Source organism: Carassius auratus, chromosome 30 (genome assembly GCF_003368295.1).
Source record: "Carassius auratus strain Wakin chromosome 30, ASM336829v1, whole genome shotgun sequence".
Lineage (NCBI taxonomy): Eukaryota > Metazoa > Chordata > Actinopteri > Cypriniformes > Cyprinidae > Carassius > Carassius auratus.
The window spans coordinates 15,741,906-15,766,104 of NC_039272.1; the positions used below are offsets into that span (position 1 = coordinate 15,741,906).

General features: G+C 36.2%; 2 protein-coding genes across 3 annotated transcripts in view; one reads left to right on the forward strand and one right to left on the reverse strand.

Moving 5' to 3' along the window:
• The first annotated feature begins 5,054 nt into the window (after positions 1-5,054).
• On the forward strand, positions 5,055-7,515 carry LOC113050029 (membrane-spanning 4-domains subfamily A member 8). The gene is made up of 5 exons (XM_026212744.1): positions 5,055-5,113; positions 5,980-6,090; positions 6,179-6,235; positions 6,779-6,901; positions 7,362-7,515. Exons 2-5 carry the CDS (start codon positions 5,992-5,994, stop codon positions 7,494-7,496), a joined length of 414 nt encoding a protein of 137 aa, XP_026068529.1. The 5' UTR covers positions 5,055-5,113; positions 5,980-5,991; the 3' UTR covers positions 7,497-7,515.
• A 2,905-nt stretch (positions 7,516-10,420) lies between these two features.
• Positions 10,421-24,199, reverse strand: part of LOC113049391 (carboxyl-terminal PDZ ligand of neuronal nitric oxide synthase protein-like) — a 33,210-nt gene continuing 19,431 nt past the window's right edge. Inside the window, exons 9-12 of one of the 2 annotated variants that reach the window (XR_003276604.1) lie at positions 23,444-23,609; positions 21,990-22,281; positions 17,051-17,235; positions 12,476-12,563 (exon numbers count right to left, since the gene is read on the reverse strand). Coding sequence is in view for 1 of the 2 variants with exons in the window: in XM_026211698.1 (XP_026067483.1) it covers positions 12,020-12,563; positions 21,990-22,281; positions 23,444-23,609 (1,002 nt within the window). In the remaining variant the exon portion in view is untranslated. Of the gene's footprint in view, positions 12,564-17,050; positions 17,236-21,989; positions 22,282-23,443; positions 23,610-24,199 lie in introns of both variants that reach the window. The other variant, XM_026211698.1, reaches the window with a different exon arrangement.

Genomic DNA, 24,199 nt, shown 5'->3' on the forward strand with positions numbered 1-24,199 from the left:
AACTCACAATTGTCAATGTGGCACTGATTTGGTAAATGATTTAGTCAGTTTTATCTCAACAACCCATATATATTTAAATATACAATATTGAACCAGGTATGTGTTTGAGAGTCACTGACCTAAACTGTTCATTTTACACTGCTCAAAGACCGGCCCTGTTGTGTTTATTGCGTTTTGGAACCAAACTCTTCTTACTATAGGAACTTTATGTTGAAGTTATGGTAGCACTTTATTTTACAGTCCTGTTGCTTATGTGAAATACTATGTACTTGGTTATAGTAATTACAATAACTGAGTATCGAGTACTAGCCCTGAACGTACCATAAACATAAACATAACCCTAACGAGGCACGAGGGCTCAAGCCTCCTTCCCTTTGTCCAAAATTAACTAAAAATGCCCCTCTTTCAGCAGTGATCAAAATAATAATATGTGGTCAATTTTGTGTGTACAAAAGAGTAAAGATTGGCTCAAAATCTGTTAATTTCTACTTATATCTGTCAGTCAGTGACATCGCATTGCATTGTGTGCTTCTTAAACAAGCTTAAATTTAATTGATTGGACAATGTGATGCGGAACAGTATTGAATATATATAAGAACACTATAAGTAAAGTAAAGTAAAGTGCAACCAACATTATATTGATGTATGAATCTTTTGAGTCAGGTTACAACTACAATTATGTATGCAAATTTATTTAATACAACTGGCTCACTAGTATAGCAAAACATGTATGCACACAGAGAAACAAACACAATGCAGTATGTTTTTTCTGTTAAGGTATAGTATATAAACTGTGAAATACAATGATATTCTGTGTTGATAACCAGTTTAATGATGGTTTATATATATTTTTTTACAATATTTATACCAGAATTGACTAACTGCCCATGCTTACCAGCCAAATGAGCAAATAAAATTAAAAACCTATGTTGAGAATCATGGATTGGTCAAAAAAACGTATATACTTTAGTGAAAAAACTAATAATGCCCCGTTTTATAAATGATGTAAAATATGAATATTTTAAATGAATAATTTATGTATTTAAGATCTTATGACTAAGGACAGGAACTAATCCTGAACCGAACCCATGAGGAGTCAACCAACTACAACTAAATCATACATGCTCCATCAAAATAAAAAAAGATGTGCCCTGACTTTGAATAACGGATAATGTCCTAGCAAGAAATTACTTTTATTTACATTGTACATAGATCTGTCTAATCAAATGTGGAAAAACATGAATGAGAGTCTGCAGGTCAACAGAGCTTATCAAGAGGCCAGGCTTCTTTAGATTGATGTGTAGAGAACGAGAGAAGGCTTGTGTGGATACTAAGAAACAAATAAAGTATTAAACACTAAGTGATATTCTACATACTGTATCATATGATCTCATTTCATCAGTAACATCATGTACATGAATAGCATTTTTTAAACACACACACACACACACACACACACACACACACACACACACACACACACGCACACACACTTACTTATTTACTTACTCCATTAGTAAGTGTTTGTGTCCAGTTCATGAATTATCTAAATCAGCTAAATGGCTTTGATATGGTGTAGCATGTTCATGCTTATGTCTTAGGCTTGTTCTGATAGGCATAACAGTTTAGGCAATACTGAAAACAAGAAAGGAAGTTTTTATCAATGTCGCTACATAGATAAATATTTCTCATTTTCCAAAACAGCACAGGTACAGCTAGCAGATTGAAAAGGAAATGTCAGGCAGATGCAAATGTTCAATGATAAACCGTCTTCAACCTTATTGGTGCTCATGTCGGCTCCATGTCATTGTCTGAGTTAGTGAAAGAGATTTACATCAAAGTAGACATATTATCAGTTAGGGGAGTGCCATGCCCATATGTGGCCTGTAGCTGTTGTTATAATTACAGTTTTTTTTTTCAACTGTTACACACAGAATCTTTACTTGTCACACAATTTCTGAAACCTGACACTCAAACACAACACAACAAATCTGCAAAACCATACACTAATTATCTGACTTTTGACTCAGTTTTAAAATTTAATAAAACACTATTTAATTAGGTATTTAATCAGATATAGCAAAGTTACCTCTAAAAAGTTGCTTCTTAATATTTGTTTGTGCATAATTAATGAAATCAGTGATGGTCCAGTGCCCCCCACTGCAAAAGCAATTGGTGACACTAAGCATAGAAATATTCAAATTCTGCTTTGCGGAGTATAGTGTGATATTGTGAGAATGAGAAGTCAGCACACGAAAGACCTAAAAGGTGCGTACTTCCATATCTCCATCCTCCCTCAGCACAGGAAGTTCCTAAGGTTTTCTTTCGGGGGCAAAGAATACCAGTATCAGGTACTTCCCTTCGGTCTAGCTCTCTCACCCCGCACATTCACGAAGTGTGTAGATGCAGCTCTGGCCCCGCTCAGGCTGCAGGGCATACGTATTCTGAATTACTTGGACGACTGGTTGATTTTAGCCGAATCAGAACAGTTGGTGGTTCGGCATCGAGATGTCGTCCTCGCTCATATGCAGAAGTTCGGTTTGAGGCTCAATACCAAGAAGAGTGTGCTATCTCCATTACAAAGGACCACTTTTCTTGGGGTGGTATGGGATTCGGTCACGATGCGAGCCGCTCTTTCGCCCGCTCGTATAGCCAACATCCTCACAGCCACATCAGAGCTAAAGCTAGGCCAGTCACGCACTGTGAAACAGTTCGAGAGATTGTTGGGTCTCATGGCAGCAGCATCCAATGTGATCCCCTTTGGCCTGCTGGGCATGAGACCTTTACAGTGGTGGCTCAGGACCAGAGGGTTCTCCCCAAGGGGAAACCCACTATGTACGATCAAGATCACGCGACGGAGTCTCTGCGCCTTGGTCATATGGAGAGAACACTGGTTCCTGTCCCAGGGTCCGGGATTGGGAGCTCTTTGTCATCGGGTTACCATCACAACAGATGCTTCCCATACTGGCTGCGGAGCGGTAATGGAAGGTCGCTCAGCTCAGGGTCTGTGGGAGAGCCATCATCACTCCTGGCACATCAACTGCCTGGAGATGATGGCTGTCTTCAAAGCTTTGAGGCATTTCCTGGCAGACCTGAGGGATCATCATGTGCTAGTCCGCACAGACAATAAATCGGTGGTCTCTTACATCAACCGTCAGGGGGGTCTGCGATCGCACCCACTCTGCAAATTAGCGCACCAGATCCTCTTGTGGTCCCTGGGGAAATTATGCTCTCTGAGGGCAATGTATATACCAGGGACTCAGAATATTGGAGCAGACACCCTGTCGAGGCAGGTGCTGAGGCCAGGGGAATGGAGGCTTCACCCCGAGGTGGTGGAGCTCAATGATGAATTCAAATTATATATGATTTTGGGATTTTTTCCCCCTTATTTTCTTCTGTGAGAAAACAAAAAACAAAAAAACTAATGGACTCAGTATGCTGTGGTGGTCTAATTGTTATTAGACTGTAACACATAAAACATCATTATACTGTAGGTTGTTTTTTGTGTGTGAAATACAAGAACACATAGCCAATGAAAACAATCACAACCCTACAAGAGTGTCAGGGACCTGTCAGCTTGCCCCAAACACACAAGTACATCACCTATTTTAATAAAAAAAATTTTTTTTTCTCTCCAATATTCAAGAAAACTAAAATAAAAATTCAATCACCTTTTTCTGACCAGTATAAAAGAAAGAAAGAAAGAAAGAAAGAAGGGGCACTTAACTGAACACTGTATTCCACTGATGCATTTAAGCAGATTAAAGTCAACCACAATACTTTCCATTGTAAACACTTTTACCACAGTGGTATCAGGTTCATTAGAAAATTGAGAGTGTTTTTTTTTTTTTTTTGTATGTATGTTGTGTTACAGGAACTGAACAGAATAAAAAAAGAGTATTTGTACATATTATAAAATTATTTGGAATGTCAATACTTCTAAATAAGTAGATCTTGGGGCCGGTTATACAAACGGTTATATGTTTCTTAAGAAATAGTCTGACAAACTACAGTAGCAATTATATAAAGGGTAATCAATCCCATTACACTTAACTTAGGGATCAGTACATTTTTAACATGCAATAGGGGACCCAGCATATCTGGAATGTCTGGAGTCAAAAAGTAAATGTAACTTTCAGTTAAAACCAGGGTTCAAGAAACCTTTCCTGTACGTGACAAGAAAACATGTCAATGGTTAGCATCTGTGGTCTCTGCATCTGTCTCGGTATCTTCAAAGCCACCTGCCTCTATAGTGACGAATGTTTCACTAAACAAATGAAATGTTTTTGATTGTGGTGTTGTGACAAATATAGCTTGTCAGATGATGCTATTTCTATATGTTGTAGTTATCGACATATCTACATGTAATACGCTCATAGCAACCTAAAAATCTGGAGTGCAAAAGTACTGTAGGCTATAATGCTAGTCTGTTCATTTCGGCAATTTCTCCACATGGTTGACTACAGCAAAGGTACAACTAGAAAAAATGGAAAGGAAATATCAAACAACAAGACCAAAGCCACAACCACAACTGCCTGGAACCAGTTTGAAACAAATATATATATGTGCTCCTGTGCCTCTCATTAATTTCATATTTTGCATGGCGATGTATTTTAGATTTGAACTACTGTCTTATGTTCAGCTGATTATTGATTAATTGAAATTAAATTGAATGTTTCATTTGATTTAAATATTTTATTTGATGAACTGGTACTGGACTGACTGTCAACACTAAACTTGAGCTGAATAATGACACAATTGTTTTTATAGAGCTGCTTTACAGCAGAATTTAGATTTGACTTATTTATTATGTTATTTTCCTGTTTAATATGAAGCTACTTTGAAACAATCTCTTTGGTTTTATATCACTTTATTTCACAAAGTCAAAAAAACTGCCATCACAGATATTTTCATCCTTAATCAATATCTCTAGTTTATGGTGCTTTTTTAGTTTTTTAAATCTCTATGTAAAGCATCAACAAAATCCTTAAAATTGTAAAGCAAACACATTAGACACAAGCTCCTCCTCAGTGGTTCATCACAGTCCACCCACACAAAGATACACCAGAAGAGCGATCAGACAACCACATCAACACAACTCATTTCATTTCAGGTAAAGTATTTTATGTTAACATCTATGATGATTTGAATTATAAGGTCTATATTTATATACACAGTTTGACCAATGACCAATTGACCAAAAAAAAAAAAAAAAAAAAAACATTGTTTGACTTTGATCATACCAGTGATTAATTTTTATGCTTTGGTATTTAAGGGTTATAAACAAACAAACAAGCTAACAAATTAATTAACCAAATTGTCAAAATCAATTGAAACATACAATCATGCAAACTATTTGTGAACAATATAAATTTTACATTTGGATCCTTCAGAAGACAGTAAATGCATTCTTGTCAAAATAAGTATACGTTTAAATTCATCAAAAGATTGTCATACGAGTAACGAGTGACAACATTTATAACTGATTTAAATATAAATCAATATGGACATGAATAACAGAAATTCTTTATTAATACACATTAAATCATTTTATTAGCTGTTTTTATTAAATAACATTTAATGTGTAATTACAGGTAAAATCCAAAACATATCTTAGAATGGAAACTAGTGGGGTCATCTCAAGTGACCAAGAGACAGTTGTCATTCACATAAATCCACAGCGGACAAGAGACGGTGTTGTTTTTGTTGGTAGACAGCAGGCCAGTGGTGTAGATCTTAATACAGCTCTTCAAAGATTTTTCAAAGCACAACAAAAGACACTGGGGGTAACACATTTAATGAATTGTAGTGATATGTATAGCTTTGGTAATATTCTTAGTATTGAATTTATTTTAGATCATTAAAAATGATATAAGTCTCCAGACACATAGTAACATCGCTTCAATTTTTGTGTCTCCAACCATAAATGTTATGCCATCATGAATAAAACAGCTGACCTAATGTGTATCTACTCTCTAGACTGTACAGATAATGATTGGAGTGATGGACTTCTTACTTGGCATTGTAATGATCGCAAATATCCTCACAATTAGTAGTATTTCTGGCATCACCATCTGGGGATCTCTCATTGTAAGTTTAATTTAATAGTTTAGCTTTAATTCCCTTTTAATGTGAATTATCTGAATGAACTTTAACATGTCCTGTGTTTCTTTCTCAGTACATCAGTGCTGGCTCTCTGTCTGTTGCGGCAAAGAATAAACCTAATCTGTGTGTGGTATGTACACAATAAGATGAAATCTGAGAGTGAGAGTAATTATTTACATTACTCAAGTAATTGTTGTGCAATTCAGACCACCGCAACAATTGAGCACCAGTCCATACATCGTAATCTGTTAGCAGTAAATCTCTCATTGCACCTGTAGAAAGATGGTAAAATATTCTGTACAATATTTGTATCGGGTGTGAAACTGACCTTGCTTTGGATCCTTCAGAAGACAGGATCCATATATATATATATATATATATATATATATATATATATATATATATATATATATATATATATATATATATATATATATATATATATATATATATATATATATATATATATATATATACCAACACACACACACACACACAAACAGAATATTTTGATCACAATATATTACAACTTTTTTTTGCTCAACAAGATGTTCATTATTTTACCACTAACTGATCAGCATGTCTCACTCTTTATTACTTTACAGAGTTTAAGATATTATGCAAGTGTGTGCCATCACAATTCCTATCAATAAAAAGCTTTTTTCCACTGTAGTTAAAAGCCTCTCTTGGAATGAATGTGATCAGTGCCATAACTGCAGGGATATCCTTTATTCTTATAAGTGTGTGCATAGGAATCACTACATGGAGTCTTACAAATGACTACTATGACTATAAGGTACTAAATATACATTATTTGTTTTAATTGTGGTTTTATTTATATAAAAGTTCACCCAAACTTTGTGATCATTTACCCAGAGTATATGTCATTAATCTTTGAAAATCTTAATATAAACCCCAGGTCGTTCCTTACATGAAGCTATTGGGTGATTTGAAAAGATTTTAAATATAGTACACAAGTTGTATGTACAGTCTTAGCTTGTGCTTTCTTGTGTTTTGGAAGCTTGAAAGCATGTCTTCATTTATTGTAATTGTGTTAATACAGTCTTTAAAATAATTTCTTTAGAAGAAAAAAAAAATCATAAAATGACGAGGGCAAATAAATGACAGAAGATTTGTATACTTTTATATCTGGATTTTTGAGACACACCCTTATAATCAGAATAAACTCAATATATGCTGGGATGTTATTTGTGGAACTGCTTTCAAATATGGGCATGTTGAATGTGTGTTTATAGAGGTTTGGTCTTGGGATCCTTGGAATACTGCTGGTGTTCTCCGTCCTTCAGTTGATCATCTCCATCTCCTGTGTTATTAACCATATGTTGACATTATTGTTTAAAGCAAAACATGATTGCACTGATATGCACTGAAAGATGAGTCTTTCAAATAAAGGCGAAAAATCCTCAATCCTACAATGTTTGTCTGTCATTATTTCTGTGACATACAAGCTATGTCACCATTTAATACATTTGCATAATACCTGCCTGCTGGCTACTGCTTGCCCTCAAACAAAGGTTATAATGGTGCGTTTCATTTGTGGACATATATTACTGTTAATTATGTTTTGATTGAAAAATTAAGAGGCAAATTATATTTTCTATAAAATATTTTAAGTAAACCATTGGGTTTTTAAAGAAACTCATACAATTCGCACATGCTTTTCAGTCGCACATTTGAAGAAAACTGATATTTGAATGCAGTTTTTTGTTTGAATGTTATTGCCCCCACACCCAGCTATTGAACACACTGGATTATATAGAAGTGATTAGGAATGGGTAGTAAACTTCAATGTTTAAGACGAATTAAAAGCTGCTACTTGTGATTTCCCTTCACTGAATGATGTGGAAGGCATTTGCTAGATGTGCGTGTGATATCCATGCACATGTTTGCTGTTTGTGTGCATGTGTGTGTGTGTGTGCTGTGTGTGTGAGTGCAAGAGTGAAACCTTCGAAAGTGTGGGTTCTCGTTACAAAGCTAAGTGGCACCAGTGTCAGATGCAATGCAGTAATGCAAAGGTGAACGAAGGAGGCAACACTTGAAATATAATGAAACATTTAGCCACTAACATAACCCACAAGCATCAAGCAATGCATTCAAAACAATGTCAATTCAGTGGTGGAGTTACACTCACGAGACAGAGATACTGCACTTATTTGCAATCACAAAAGTATCCTATTTGCATTATTTGCGTGTGCTTTAAGGCGTTGCATTTATTCGTTTATTCGCGTGCTGTTCTATTCTAACGCGCTCAAACTGCCCCTGATTGTGCTAATACTGACAAAAACACACAAGGTATACATATAACACAGTTTATTATGTCTAAAGTGAAAGTAAAAAGTTAAGAGAGAAATGGGTGCATGGCGTGCATCTCTTAAAGGGACAGTACTAAACATTATGTTGTCATTAAAGGGATAGTTCACCCCAAAGTTTTAATTCTGTCATTATTTACTTAGTCAAGTTGTTCCAAAAATGTATTAATTTTTGTTTAATCTTGTGCTGAACACAAAAGAAGATATTTTAAAGAATGTGCAGTAACCAAACAATTGCAGGTTCCCAGTCCCCTTTGACAGAAGAAAAAAAAAATTGAAAATCACTGGGGACCAGCAACTGTTTAATTAACTACATTCTTCAAAATAACTTATGTTGAGAAATCTCTTATTTAACAAAATATTAATAGGAACAAAAATGCTTAATTTTATGATTTGACAATATTCAAATTTAATAAGTGCATGGGATATAGCAAAATAACATGCATCCTCTTACACACACACACAAAAAAAGAAAATGTATCTAAAGAACCAAGTAATGCTTTTGTTATGAATATAAAAACTTAGCCTATATATATATAACACACTCTTTCATAGTCATTTTTATGTTGAGTCATCATGGCAAATGAGTTATGTACAGGACACCAAAAGGCACCCTACAGTGATATTGACCCAATAATTACAAAATATACTGTGTCTAATAAGTGCTATTACCTAATGTATAACTAGTATATATTAAATAAGTACTAGTAACATGAAAATATGTAGTTATGTTTATAGATTAAATGGCTTGCCATACGTGTGTTCAGGGCACCCACCTCTGTAATAAACCTAGAGATCTGATACATCTCATTCGTGATGTAATTTTACATGAAATTGCAGATTACTGGTGATAAAAAAAAAGTTTAGAAAACTATTTTTGTCTGAATAGTGCTTGAGGCAGAGATTGACAACAGTTTTTTTTCAATAAAATCAAGTAATTCTATGATTTTCTGCAGGTCATTCCATAATAACCTTAAATTCCAACTCTAAATTTATTAGTGTGACAAGTAGATTTTTCTGACACAAACGATCCAATAATTCTGTTTTAAATGAAAATGAAGTGGACGGTAGGACGAGTTGAATGATAATCAAATATAGTCACAGTAACCTAATCTGTTTGAAGAAAGGAAATTTAGGTATATGAAAAGTGGGTGGAAAAAATAAATGGTATAATGATGTTCAGTAGGTGACAAAAATACTAAAAGTAATACCTCATTTGCAATTTTTAAAACAATTTGATTTGCTTATATTCTGAGGTATATGCTATATAGAGAGACATCAATTAATTTTAGGAATAAGTGTAAAATTAATTTATATTGAACATTACAATATCCTAAGAAAGCTGTGCAGGTTTTTTTTTTTTTTGTATCTTTAGTGCAGCAGTCAAGGGCCCAGAACTGCAGCTCAAATATCGACTGGACTGAAGTGTCTCCACGTCCTTCATTTATCCTTTATTACCACCCCCTCTGCCCTCTTCCTTTCTCAGTGAGGATGAAGTAACAGGAATATCCTGTGTCCCTTGTGAAATGAGTATCCTGCAGAAAAGGGATTCTCTTGTTGTAAGTGAAGTGGAAAGCAGGGAGTCCCACAGCAGGAGACTAATTTTACCCTGGTATTTTCACTTTGGGCACTACAGCATGGATACAGCCTAAAATCATGCTGTTTTGTCTAAAGGAGTAAAATGGTGAAAGCTGGTAGGATTCAAATACTGTCAAAAATCACTTGACGTCTTGAATTGTCCCATGTTGAGCTCATAAATTAGGGCCAGATTGCTAGAGACAATAAGAAAAAGGTCAACCATTGTGTCAAACAGGAATGTAAGAAGATTAGGTGACCAGAATATCATATTGTTGAAGAAAGATGAGTTGCATATGATTATTTAGTAATATTAAATATTTAATTTCTCTGCTAAATAGAGCTTTGGTCTGTGGAAAATATTTAAAATGTACATATTTTGGAGAGAAAAAAAGAAAAGAAAACTGAACTTATTTTTAGAATGTTGCAAAAATAATCCACTTTGCATTTTATTCCACTTTTATTGCCATAATTGCTTCTTTTTAATTTGAACAACACAAGTAAAACACCATTTATTTTTTGTATTTTTCATCTTCTTTCTCTACTTCCATCTTCTTTCTTTCTCCTTCCCTTCTTGTCTCAAAGTGTCATGCTAACCCATATCAGCTAAAAACACCTGCTCACAACATTGCTTTCAAAATGACATGAATCCCTTCGGTACTTCCTCTTGTCCAACCCTCGTCTAATTTGCCTCTTTTCATTATTATTCACCCTGATACATTATGCTTTTGTGTGATACACAAATCCATGGCTCTGTGAAATGCATGTCTCATTGTGAAATAATGAAAATATGAAAACTAATTTTTTTTTTTTTTTTTTTTACAACTAGCACACTTTCTATTTCACAGTTTTTGGTCATTGACATCTTGAGTGTCCCAGTCCATTTATAATAAAGCAGCTGGCCATGATCCGTAGTCAGTATATATTTATAATATGTCTTTGTGTTTGAATTAGATGAGATACTTTTTCAATATAAAGAAAAAGCATTGAGATTTAAACAGCCTTAGACACATGGGAATGATCTGATACACTTGAACTTGCTTTAAATTCCTAAATAGATAATCTGGTGGTTTATATGAAGAAGGGATCATAAGGGCAACACGGTGACACAAGTTAACTGAGAAAAGCAGAGAGATCTGTGTAGTGAGTACACATTCACAGGATGGGGAAATTACTGCATTTATTGCTAAAGCAACACCTCTACTTTCCCTCTCTGTTTTTTTTTTTTTTTTTGCAGCCTTTCCACCTAGAAAAGGTGATAATGATCTTCTCTCATTTAACCTTGATTGGTGAAGCATTAAAATCAGAGAGGTTCAGCCCTTCAAGATGTCTAGACATAATCAAGTCTGTTATTTGTCTGCAGTCATCTATCCATTCAAACTGCCGTACTTAGCTATTCAGTCACACAGTTTACTGTATGAAACAAAATGTGCGCAATTTGAATTCCTGCAAGAAAGTTTTTCATATTTCTTCATATTTCTATGTTTCTCTTCTATGTCTCACCAGTCATGTCCCTTCTGCTAACATACTTTTGCATTTCTTTGCTACATAACTGCTCTTTAACATCCAAATAACATTCAAACAGTATATAAATCAATTTGCACACATAATAATAAAACTAAAATAGACAGAAGCAATTCCTATTTAGCTTAGTGGGAGCCAATGCACTTCATTCATTGCTAAAAATAACTATTCATTTCAATCTAAAAAATACACTCTATCCATCTGCCAATAGTAGTCTACTCTGTATCATACTAAATATTCTTTCAGGAAATTTTATAGATAAAATCATTTGAGGGCAAGGTACAAAATTGGAGAGTCATTGATCAAAACAAGGAGTGGAAAAAATGGTAAAAGGAGCAAAAAAGTAAGATGCAGCATAAAATCAGTGTAAGCTTGTGGATAATATTACACAGATCAGTTGTCGAATATGCCACCTTTCTTCATTCTGTTTGTTCAACACCATGGAGTTGTTATTATTCTGAATTTCACATATTTTGCTTAGGATTCTAACTCCTGCATGGGGTGGTGACATTATAGTTGCCCTCCTCTAGAAACTCATCTTCGCTTAGGCTTATATGAAGGCAGGTATCATTGACAGGAGAAGAGAACGGGATGGTTTGCTCATATCCCAGCGGTGTGGTAGAATGCGGTGGAGTGACTCCATCCACAGCTGGATGATCCTCAGGTAAGCTGCTGCAGGTACTGGAAGTGGAGATGAACGCAGAGCTCTGGTCATCAGAGGGGTCGTCTCTGGATTGAGGGGATATAAGGGATTTGTCATCCGAGCGCACGCCAGAATCCTCGCTGGCTGAACATGACAGACTGTTACCGTTGGTGTGAGAATAGAAATCACCAGTTGAAACGGAACATAGAGTGATGTCAGGAAACGAGGAGCTACTGCTCACATTTGTGAGTATTTTTCCATTTATAGGTGTGACTACAGCTGAAGATCTTGACTCCGCTTCGACACCCGGAGAGAGAGTCCTGTTTGAACGCTTGCGGTTCAGGGGCTGAGGTGGAGGGTCCAGTTTAGGGATGGTTTGTTTATACCTGTGGACACAAAAAGGAGACACATTTTGTCAGTCAGTAGACTTGACTGGGAAACATTATTTAGAATAATACTGACATGGTATACCATGTAAGCATTATAGTACATTTAATGTATATTCCCAACCGGATAGCTTTCCAATTTGTAAACAAATCAAGTCTTTTACATGAAAGATTCATTTTTAGTCTGCTTTCTGACTGAACATCGGGGCATGTTGCTAGTTCAGTTTGTCATGCGAGTTAGTCATTGTTACTAAAACTAACTTTACTAAAAATAGCTTTTGTTAATTAAAATAAAGCTGAAATATAAATATAAGATGAAACTTAAAAAGAAAACTTGAAAAAATGTAAAATGTTGATTTGGTAAGTTACATTTTTAGTTCAAAGATTATAAAAAAATTAAGATAAAATAAAACTGGAAATTTGAAAATGACAAAAGTACATAACAAAACCACTAAAATTTAAACAAAAACTGTAGATATAAAAATTCAAATACTGCAACAACTCCTATCTAATACCAAAATAATATACTGATTAATCGGCTGTTATTAAAAGAAGAGTTTGGTTCTAAAACGCGATAAACGCCAATATATGTAAAAAAAAAACTGAGTTTCAGCCAAAATCAGTATTGTATCTGGTCGGTATTGAAAAGTACATTTTTTTATTTTATGCAAAATTTATTTTTTAGAGTTATTAGGTGTTTTCTCCATTTTTTTTTTCAAAATTGCGACAAACACCAGTCTCTCTTTTCTACAGAATGTTATATATTAGCACAACCAATCACAGCGCACCATTACATGCACTGTAAACGGTAACAACCAATCACAGGGCACCATTCCAAATGGATGTAACATGGCAAAGATTAATGCACTTTTGGAATTTCTGTGTTCTAATGTGATATTGTTGTTCATGTTCTTGTTCATGATAAAATTTTATTTTATTGGTGTAATTAATTTAGAGCATTAACAAAATGGTCTGTTAAATACATTTTGCAGTGCCTGTATATAAGATTAGTATTGACCAAGTTTAGAGGCTTGCTAAAACTTCTCCAGAGAGTCCATATCGTAGACCCTGTCGAGCTCCTTCATCCGCTTGGCAGCCAGACATGGCGGAGCATCTGGCGCCAGGCCTTCACTTGCTAAATACTTGAGAACCGGTAGAAGGCTGAGTTCCATATGAGAGACATAAGTGTATCCCATATGTGTAAAGTCTGCCATTCTGCCATCAGTCAGACTTCTGCCATTTCCAAGAGGGTTACAATCACCTCCATTTTTCCATATGCACCTAAATGGATGTTCATATCTGCATTTGCTCCCGAGACCCCCTTCAGGACGGGGCATGCCTGTTCCAGGTGGAACGGGTATGTTTTCCAAGTGTTCTCCAATTTCACTGAGTGGGTAGTGCTTCGACAATGGTGAGTGGAACTACTTGTTGCGAGCCCCAGCCTACACCAAAAAGAGGCACAGGTGGCACCAACAGGGCACGTCAAAAGTGATCGATTGAAGGAATATCTTGGTTACATATGGTTACCCTCGTTCCCTGAAGGAGAGAATGTAGACGTCACATCCTGTCGCCACGGCTGCTGTACAACCACTGACCGGCCATGTCACTGGCTTGGCTCCTTAGCGAAAACCTGGTATGCATTGCACCTGCTGCCTTTTTATGCTCACGCTTTGATAACTGCAGCTAGATGCAATAATTGTATGCCAATGTGCATAGGCTCGTTTAGTTTACATTAGTATTCGATTAGTCTTTCGAAGCGATATCTCAATTCATCGGTCATTTGATGTGATGTCTTTGTTCCCTTCTTCAGGAACGAGGGTTACCATACATATCCGAGATGTTTTCTTGCCACTTTCTTGGAAAAAGAAAACACATTTTTACTCAAATTAATCAAAATGGATGTATTGCGTTTTGGCACCAAACTCTTCATATATATATTCAAATAATTGTTGTCTTATTAATAACTTGATAAATGTCACAAACAAAAGTTAGAAGACAATATGTTAAAGAAATACAGCAGATCTGCTTTTCAGTTGTGGGGAAAACATTTATGCTTACATCTATTCATTGTGAAGTCTTTTTGGAGGCATGCAAATTTTAAGTTAATCACAGAGTTAATAAAATCACAGGGATGAAAAATCAGCGATTTCACAACCAAATAAAGTATTTAATAAGTATGTGGTTATGTGGATTTGTGACCAATGAGATTTCAGTAGGAGGGACTATACAGCACAGTGCTTTAAAAACAGATCCCGATTACAATATCCTAGTGCTTGTCATGACTACAGATAATTACCAGCTGATACATGGATGAAAGCCTTTAAACACTTATCATGCCATGTCAGGACATTGTATCAGAACTGTAGGGAAATCAGCAGGAAGATGGGATTGTATGGTGAACAGTTGCTGAATCATCAAAAAGAGCTCATACACAATTCTTTGAGACAGTCTCCATTCTGTGTGTGCTTGTGTGTGTGCGTGTGTGCACTTATCTCTGTACCACAGTTCCCCTGCTGGGTGAATTAAGTAAAGAAAGAGAGTGGGAGAGGAAAAAGAGAGAGGGAGAGTGAAAATGGGAGACAGAGCTGCAGGTTTTTGTATTGATGGCTCTACTAAAAATAACTGCAATGCAGTCACTTAGCATGGGACGGGGAAAGCACAACATAAGACTCTTTCTCTGACTCATACACATTCAAACATATGCAAGTTTCATGATGTGCAAAAATATCAATAAAAACATTAAATTCAAACTACATAGTAGGCAACTTATGATAGATGCGTATTTTCTGCCTGCATAAAAGTTGCCACAATGCTTGTGGGTGTGTAGTTTTTAAGATGGATGAAGGATGAAGTGCTTTTTCATGAGTTGCAATGCAGTTGCTGGGTGGCTGGTTAGAGATTGGTTATTGTTTTAAATTTAAAAAGCCCACCCTTAAGTCTCTATGATGTTCTGTTCTATAGACATGAATCAAGAGCTGCCTTCATTGTCTAAGCTTTTTAATTTATTTATTTTATAGTCTGATCTCTTAGAGAGAGTAGTAATACACTTTTCTTTTCAATCAGCCAAACAGGGTTGGGTGTTTGATCAAATCCCTAATCCTATATGAATAATACTTCATTGATACGCTAATAAATACACATATAATCCAACACATTCAGTATAACTTCACATACAAAGCTACAGACTTTTGAACTTGGACTTTACATTTTCTCTCTTTCCTCCAATTAGCATATGATCACATCAGCAATTCAGTCTGGCCCCCGACCAAACGCTGTCACATCTCCTCCTCCATATCTTTCCAGAGAGCACTCTGCCTCCTGCCGTCTCCTCGTCTCAGGGGATCTAATATTAACTCATCTTCCTATGGGTGTCGGAAAGTCTCAGTAATTTCATATTCAATATTTTTCTTTAATATACACCTCTCCTCCCTAGTACTGCAATGACTTTCATTGAACATGTGCTGTTTTATATATATATATATATATATATATATATATATATATATATATATATATATATATATATATATATATATATATGTTTGGAAATGTGAAGAGCCCTTATAAATCTTGCAAATACTGGAATGATAGTTGAATAGCAGTGGAGCTCTTGCGATGAAATGTCACACCATCCATTTAATAAGTCTAAAAATTTAACCTTTAGTCTTGTGTAAAATGCCATTGCAACAATAAAGAATGAGCTTAATGTACTTCTCATAATACAAAATTTCATTATTCAGTGTTGCACTTGTTAAGCCGTTGCAGAGTCACAGGAGCTGTGTATGGGGGCTGCTTCTGATATATTGTGTTCATCAGATGAAATATTAAAAGCTCCCTGAGGGAGAGCATTAGACTTGCTCCTGATCATGGTAATGTGTCTGTATATGTAGACAGATACTATTTTTATTCTTGAAGGGGAATGTGTGAACTCCACATATGTGCATAATAAAATATATAAAAATGACAGCAAGAGCACAAACACATACAATAAACTTTACTTCATAAATCCACTTTTGTAATGAGAGTGTAAGCCAGTGTACTACATGTTACTGTAAGCTCGAACATAACATACAGTACCACACACACACACACACACACACACACACACACACACAGACACATTAACGAGGTGTCATACTGTAGATGCAATGGTTTTCATACTACCACAATAATGTATATATATATATATCCCGGGGAACACACAAAAAAGTAGAAAAAAAATTGTATAGTCTGAATGGAATGCACTGTAAGTCACTTTGGATAAAAGCATCTGCTAAATGCATGAATGTAAATGTAGAGGCCTCAAGAGGAGATTTCAGCTTTAACACAGTGTAGGTCAAACCTGCCCACACCACACAGTACACAAACACAGAGACTAAATCCATCATTCTGGACATCTGAGCAAACACACACACACACACACATGGTAATCTTCATTCATTAACATGCCTGTGTAATTAAATAAAGTACATCACCATTATACTCACAGAAGGTTGGTAAAGTGTAGAAGAGCAGAAACAAAAATCAGCGATATCAGACAAAGGAAGATAGGTCAGGTGAGGGCATGAGATGGAGAGAGAGCATCAGAGAGGGTTAGAAGATTAGAGAGGAGGAAGAAGGCTGTTACAGGAGGAAGTGGATAATCAGAAGGGGAGGCTCCTCACACGTGCACCTGAGCAGAGAAAAACAAAAATAAGTCTCTCTTCCCTTTCAATTCTCAAACCCACACAAATCTCTTCACCTAAATACCTGACAAATCCATCTAGAAAATCATCTGATCTGACTCCAAAGAAACACCACAATCTTTATCATTGTATAATCCTGCCAAATCCACATGATTTGCATTATTTAGGAATCATTTTTAAACCACAAACATCAGTTAAGGGAGGCTTTCATATTTAGCCCACTTTGGGTGGGCTATTTAAGTTTCCCTTAAAGTTGACCTAAAGGCTGAAATATACCACTACATGAACAAATATGGGCATCATACACTTTCCAACTGTGTAAATGGAAACTGAGGAAAAAATGGTGCTCATACACTAAACAATTAAGGATCACACACCAGACGTCCAAATCATTCCAAACTCAGACACAAACATCCACCTCATTGCTAGGAGACACAATACAAAAGTGTTCTAAAATGTCAAAATATGAAACATTTTTGATATGCTCTGACTGGATGGAATCACGGTGTAAAAAATAAAATAAAAAATGGAATCTGTGCAAATCATACACTATGCAATTTTCATGAAAATTCAGACTTGGCAATTAGTGTTGAAGCACCCAGACTCATAATTGGGGTACAAATCTTGGCAAAAGTCATGTACTATATTTCAACTTTACATAAACTCATTCACACAGACACACACACAAACACACACACACACACACACACACACACACACACACACACACAGCGATTAGTCTAAGTAGCAGTAATCAAGCAGCAAGTGAAGATTATGGAAGATCAATGCAACAGTAGATAGACTAATCCATGACATTAAATCCATCCATGCATTCATCCCTCTCACATCAACACGAGCACACACAGACATACAAACAAGCTCAAGATCACACAGTTCTGAGGGGCCATGAAAGCTGTCTTAGTGTGTAGTGACCTACAGCGCTGAAATCATCAGCGGAGACAGTTTCTGGATGGCAGATAATAAATAAGCAACAGCGCACGTGGAGAGGGATAAAAGAACAGGGGAGCAAGATGCAAGACGTTCCAGAGCAATAACGAAAAAAATGGCTCTTATGACTGGCATATTAGGGATAAACAGATTCCATCTCATGTGGAGTTCACGCTGACATTAACACCAGGAGTGACAGATAAATGAACAAATGATAAGCAGGTGCGTAAAACCAGAGTCACATTGAGGACTCACTGATGGACACACACTGAGACCCAGCAGACACACACATGACATGACACACTGAAGTCCTGTTTGACAGTTTCTAAATTGTGGCTCTACTTCATTATTTGTGACTGCGACGCAGGATAATTTTTAAGTATAAAATAGATAAACCATAAAAAACAGCTGATACATAGATTGCATATTGTTCAGCAAGCTGAATAAAATTCCTAAATACCAGACAACAGTACAAATATAAAAATAACACGATACAATTCACCTCTCTCTACAGCATATATAACATGGTACTGTTTTTAAAGGGGGGGTGAAATTCTCATTTTCACTCAATATCCTGTTAATCTTGAGTACCTATAGAGTAGTACTGCATCCTTCATAACTCCAAAAAGTCTTTATTTTTATTATATTTATAAGAGAAAGATAGTCTGTACCGATTTTTCCCGGGAAAACACGAGCGCCTAGAGGCGTGACGTGTGGGCGGAGCTAAAGAATCACGAGCGCCAGTAGGCTTTTGAGTTGAGAGCATGTGGAAGCTGTGACACAGATCCAGAGGCTGAAATTTAACAAGAGCAGCATCAGCAAAGGCGGTATGCTATGTGGTATGTACTGAAACTGTATATATTTGCTTAGCGGTTTCGGAAAATGACTAAGTTCCACTTTATGTCGTCTTTTTTTTTTTTAAGCTGTACATGTGGAAAGTGCAGTTTGATGACAACATCGCATGTTGTTTACTTGATGTGCTTATGCGCTGATAGCTAAGTTAACAACACAGAGATATTTGAAGCAGTTTTACTCACCGCATGTGGTTCCAACACACGATCGTGACCCTTTTTAGTTGGGACTGCATTATCCTTAAGAAATAAACGATGTGCAATCCAAAATGCAGGGAACAAACAAAAACACTTGCACAACTCTGTTGATGCTCTGTAAAAATAAACTCCATAAACTGGTCCCTTAATGCTGTTTCTCTTTTGGTAATCTGTGCAGGGTTGTCTTGCCCTGGCAACCAAAAACACACTCCTTTTGTGACTTTTCGCGATGCTCTCGCTCTGATCAGGCTGTGCTCAGCCTCTCATTGCTCTGCTATAAAGGAGCGCGCGCTCTTCCGGCAGAAGTGCCTTAGGACCCATATAAGGAAATTCCGCTCCATCTAACGTCACAGAGAGCCATACTCGAAAAAAACTTTCCGAGACTTGTGATAAACCGGAAGAGGTTTTTTTGGAACAGAAATACTCCTTCAAACGTACAACTTAATTTTTGAAACTTTGTCCATGTTTAGCATGGGAATCCAACTCTTTAACAGTCTAAAAAACTCTGTATGCATGAAATAGCATTTCACCCCCCCTTTAATGTTTTTTAAACATGTTTTAATGTTAATGATGAAATATTATTACAATTGAAAGTAAACTTTTTTTATGGTAATATATTATATACTATAATGTAATTACAAATTAATTAATTAAATCCTAATTTAAAAAAAAAATCACTCTCACCCCAATTAACTGTACTGCACTAATATTCTGATTCTGAAAGCGCCATTAACATGATTGTAGCAGCCATAACTAGAATACGATTTTTTTTTTTCAGTTTAGAAATCAGAGAAAAAATCAAATACTCCTAGACACCTTATTTTTTAATATCTACCATAAGGGAATATATATTTATTGTATAGCTGCATATGTCCAATTATAATATGTCTGTGATTCTGGGGGATACTATGAAAAGTCAATTAAAAGGTTATCCAGAAAATAAACTATGAATTCCAGGTGAATGTGCTCACAGTGAGGTCATTTGACAATGATCTAGCATTATTCTTTAAAAGTTTTTCTTTCTTAGCTCATCTTGGCAAGTGTTATAATAATTGACTTTAAATTCAAGTCTAGTCAGAGGTCCTGTTATATACGTATATTATTTTGTTCTTTTCTTTGCTTTAATAAAAATAATGCAGTTGGGCTCAGTGCTAGGCTTGCTTTGTACTTTTGGCAACAACATACTATAACAAAAACAGAACTCACCCAGAACTCTTCTTTTTAACCATAACACACTATAGTGCACACTAAAACCAATACATGCTATAAACAACAACAACAACAAAAAGAACTGACCTTGTATGTATTTTCACAGCAAACTGTTCATTATGTGAGTATGTGTTTTACTTTCCCTGGACCCGTGAGTGTGTTGTCAGTGTGTGTAAATCCGCAAGTGTGTTTTTACTTGTCTTTGTATGTATGCGTAAGTGTGAGGTTTTCCGCAAGCTCTAAACTGCTCTAATAAAGTGTGAACATTACTGTTTTCTGACTGTGTGTGAGAGACTGCAGCTATCCACAGGGACATGATAATTGTGAAATAAATCACTCTACCACACACACACACACACACACACACATACCCTTGAATACATTTATAGACACACACGCAGATCAAGAAGCAAGCATATTTGCATACAATCACAAAAACACATGCATGCTTTCATTCTTTCTGTTACAAATTTTTTTTAGCAATCTATAACAAACAACTGACCAAAGCAAGAAAACATCTCTAGCAGAAGAAGGAATGGGTGTAGAAGTGTGGATGTAGATAACTGCTAAGCTCAACAACTGTTTACCGCTGGCTCTAACCACACACACACACAGAGCTATGAATGTGTAGTACCCAACAAAGGTCAAAATTTTCCATTACTATTCAAGGAAACGTGCCAACCAAAAGTCAGTGTGGAAAGATTGCTCTCTGCCTTCTAATAGACTTTCATTAGATTTGTTTACATTGCTCACAACCAATATCCATTCCGACAAGTCTGCTGCCTGTGTATGGAGTGAGGAGAGGGAAGAGAGAGGAAAGGAGGTCAGAGAGGAGGTGGGATTATGTGAACTAGTTTTAGAAAAGCCAAACACCAGCCAAATGTGGTAATAAAGTCAAGTCTTCACAAACATAAACATCTGCTCAGTGGTTTTAAACATTTTGGAGAGTCTGAGACCCATAATGGCTGAAGCTTTCTGTTGTATTTCTGGGTTTGTTTTGATGCTGCTCTACTTCCACAGACTGACACACTGTGATTATTGTATCCAGATGCTGCAGCTCAGATGTTAATGTTTAAATAACAGATCAGAAAGGAGCAACTTGACTGGCTAAGAAATAGGAAACTTTTAACACAAATCAAATGTGCTTTAACTTTGCCTTTCTGTACTTCTTCTTTGTCACAGTCTTATTATTCTTTTTTTATACTTCAGCTGAAAAGTTTGAGACTTGTACAGTTTTTTAAATGTTTTTAAAAGAATCCCCTAATGGTAACCAAGTCAGCATTTACTTAATCAAAAATGCGGTAAAAACATTATTATTTTGAAAGATTATGATAATTTAAATTACTACAGTCTTTAGTGTTCATACAAACTTTTGAACACCCAAACAACAGACAATATATTTATATATAGCTATTATACATACATACATACATACATACATACATATATATATAAAAATAAATCTTTGCCAGACTCAGACTAATTTATTTGTATACAAACAAGTCTATGTAAGTGCTATTGCCTTGTCCCATTACCTTTCATCAAGTGCTGTTGAATTCCGAGTTTCTAACTTAGCAACTTCCCTTGTTGCTGCATCCAGTCCCGCTTCACTTCTCGCACTCGCTGGCTTCCCATTGGCTGTTATGGTGGGAGCACCACGCAGGTTAAGCAGATTGAGGTAGGACTCAGCGTGGGAGGAAACAGGAGGATTGTCTGGCTGTCCTGCTGGAGTGGAGGTGACGGGCTGGTCTGAGTGAGGGGTGTAGAGGTTCTTCAGGTTGAGAGAGAGCGAACGAGGGGGCACACTACTCCATGGTGATTCTTCCTCTAAAGGTCACAAATAAAAAGTTGATACAAAGTTCTTAACAGCCACCCAGAAAAAGTCTATAACATTAGAAGATGCAGATGTCATACCTACAGAATGTTTTGAACACTTATGTAAATTAAGCTTACAATTAAAAAATCTGCTTTTGAGAGACTGGCTGTACTGCAGCCCTTCAGTGACAGACATTCAAGGGCATAAAGATGACAGACTATTTCAATAACTCTCCAAATGACCAATCATACCATCCAGCAAGTACACCACCATCATCCCGCCAGGCATAAGCATATGTATGCGCGCGCACACACACACACACACACAAAGTGAAAGTCGGCATGGAGCCCAGTGCTGATGAATCAAACCCAATAAGCTCCTGCACTAAACTCTGAAATAGATTCGAATACACTAACCAACTCAATAATATCCCAGCCTGTTGAAAAGAATGTGTGTGTGTGTGTGTGTGTGTGTGTCTGTTTAAGACTGTAATAGGATTCTGGAAGTATTCTTCCCAATCATTTTCTTTGTAGAAATATCTTATAAAAAGTTATTAGCTAAGAGATGAATCAGAGCAATATGAAGTCTGACTAAAAGCAAAAAGGTATTTTCAGAGATCACAAAAATACATTGGTAACAGTTTAGTACAGTGACCAATTTTCACTATTAACTAGTTGATTATTAGCATGCACACTGGCAGTTTATTAGTACTTATAAAGCACATATTCTGCGTGACCATATACATGTACATCCCTAATCCTATACCAATACCTAAACGTAACACTTTACCTTACTAACTATTAATAAGCAGCACATTAGGAGTTTACTGAGGCAAAAATCATAGTTAATGGTATGTAAATAGCAAAAATTTGAAGTGTGACCAATTTTTTTCCTGTAATGGCAAGGCAACATTTTCAGCTGCAATAAATAAATAAATTATAAATGTATTTACTGTCACACTAATTTAATATGTCCTAGCTGAACATAAGGTTTGCTGACCCCAAACTTTTAAACAGTGGTGTAACTGACAGAATGAAAAATCTCATGAAGCACTGACAATAAGCAAAACATAAACAGTGGTACAATATTAAACTATGAACTGTGTTGATTATCAGTTTCTTGCGAAATATTAAAGTATATAATCCGTTTTTGAGTGTAGAGAGACTGTCTTACTCTGTGTGGCTCCACTGACTCTGACCTCCAGTTGGCTGAGGTGTTTCACCAGCAGCGCTGTATGTTGCAGTAAGTCTCGGTTCTGCAGCAGCAGCTGATGAGTTCTGGCCTGCGCTTCCATGCGGCCAGCGGTCTCTGCGGCCAGCTGATCCTTCAGGAGCTGCACCTACAGCACAGACACGCTCAGTCAAGAATAATGTCGGTCATACTGAAAGATATCATAACTTACAGGTAGGATATGAGTCGAGGATTATAGTGATTAAAGCCACTCATAGTTCAAGGTAATATAGTGAATATAGTGAATTGATCATTTTTAAAGAATCTAAAGTGGCTTCCTGCAGTGGCTTTTTGTTGTCTTCACTTATGCAGCTGTTTGGGAGATTTAGCTCAAAAGAAAGCAAAAGATATCTCTTTAATATCTCCGTTGTTTCTCCTAGATAGCAATGAGACAAATGGACACGATTGACACCCAAAATAAACTCAAATCTAAGTCTCCTGAGATATGAAAGAATAACAAAATGTTCCTCTGGGTGATTGTACATCAGTCTAATTATCCAAGCTATTGCTATGCAGTAGCATGACTGTGCTGAATCAGAACTGAGAGCACATCAGCTTCCTCTCTCTCTCTGACAGGACTTTATAACCATAACAGCATCTGAACCCTATACAGTATCCCAAATTAGAACTAATATCATTAGTCGGAGACAGAATGACTAAAATAAACAGGCAAACGCAGCGAGATGATTGCCTCTATCA

Bases quoted from the DNA above. Each gene is read 5' to 3' on its own strand.
- LOC113050029 (XM_026212744.1), top strand. From the start codon at position 5,992: ATGATTGGAGTGATGGACTTCTTACTTGGCATTGTAATGATCGCAAAT. The intron at 6,236-6,778 runs GTATGTACACAA...TTTCCACTGTAG, and splicing joins ATAAACCTAATCTGTGTGTG to TTAAAAGCCTCTCTTGGAAT. The intron at 6,902-7,361 runs GTACTAAATATA...GTGTGTTTATAG, and splicing joins ATGACTACTATGACTATAAG to AGGTTTGGTCTTGGGATCCT.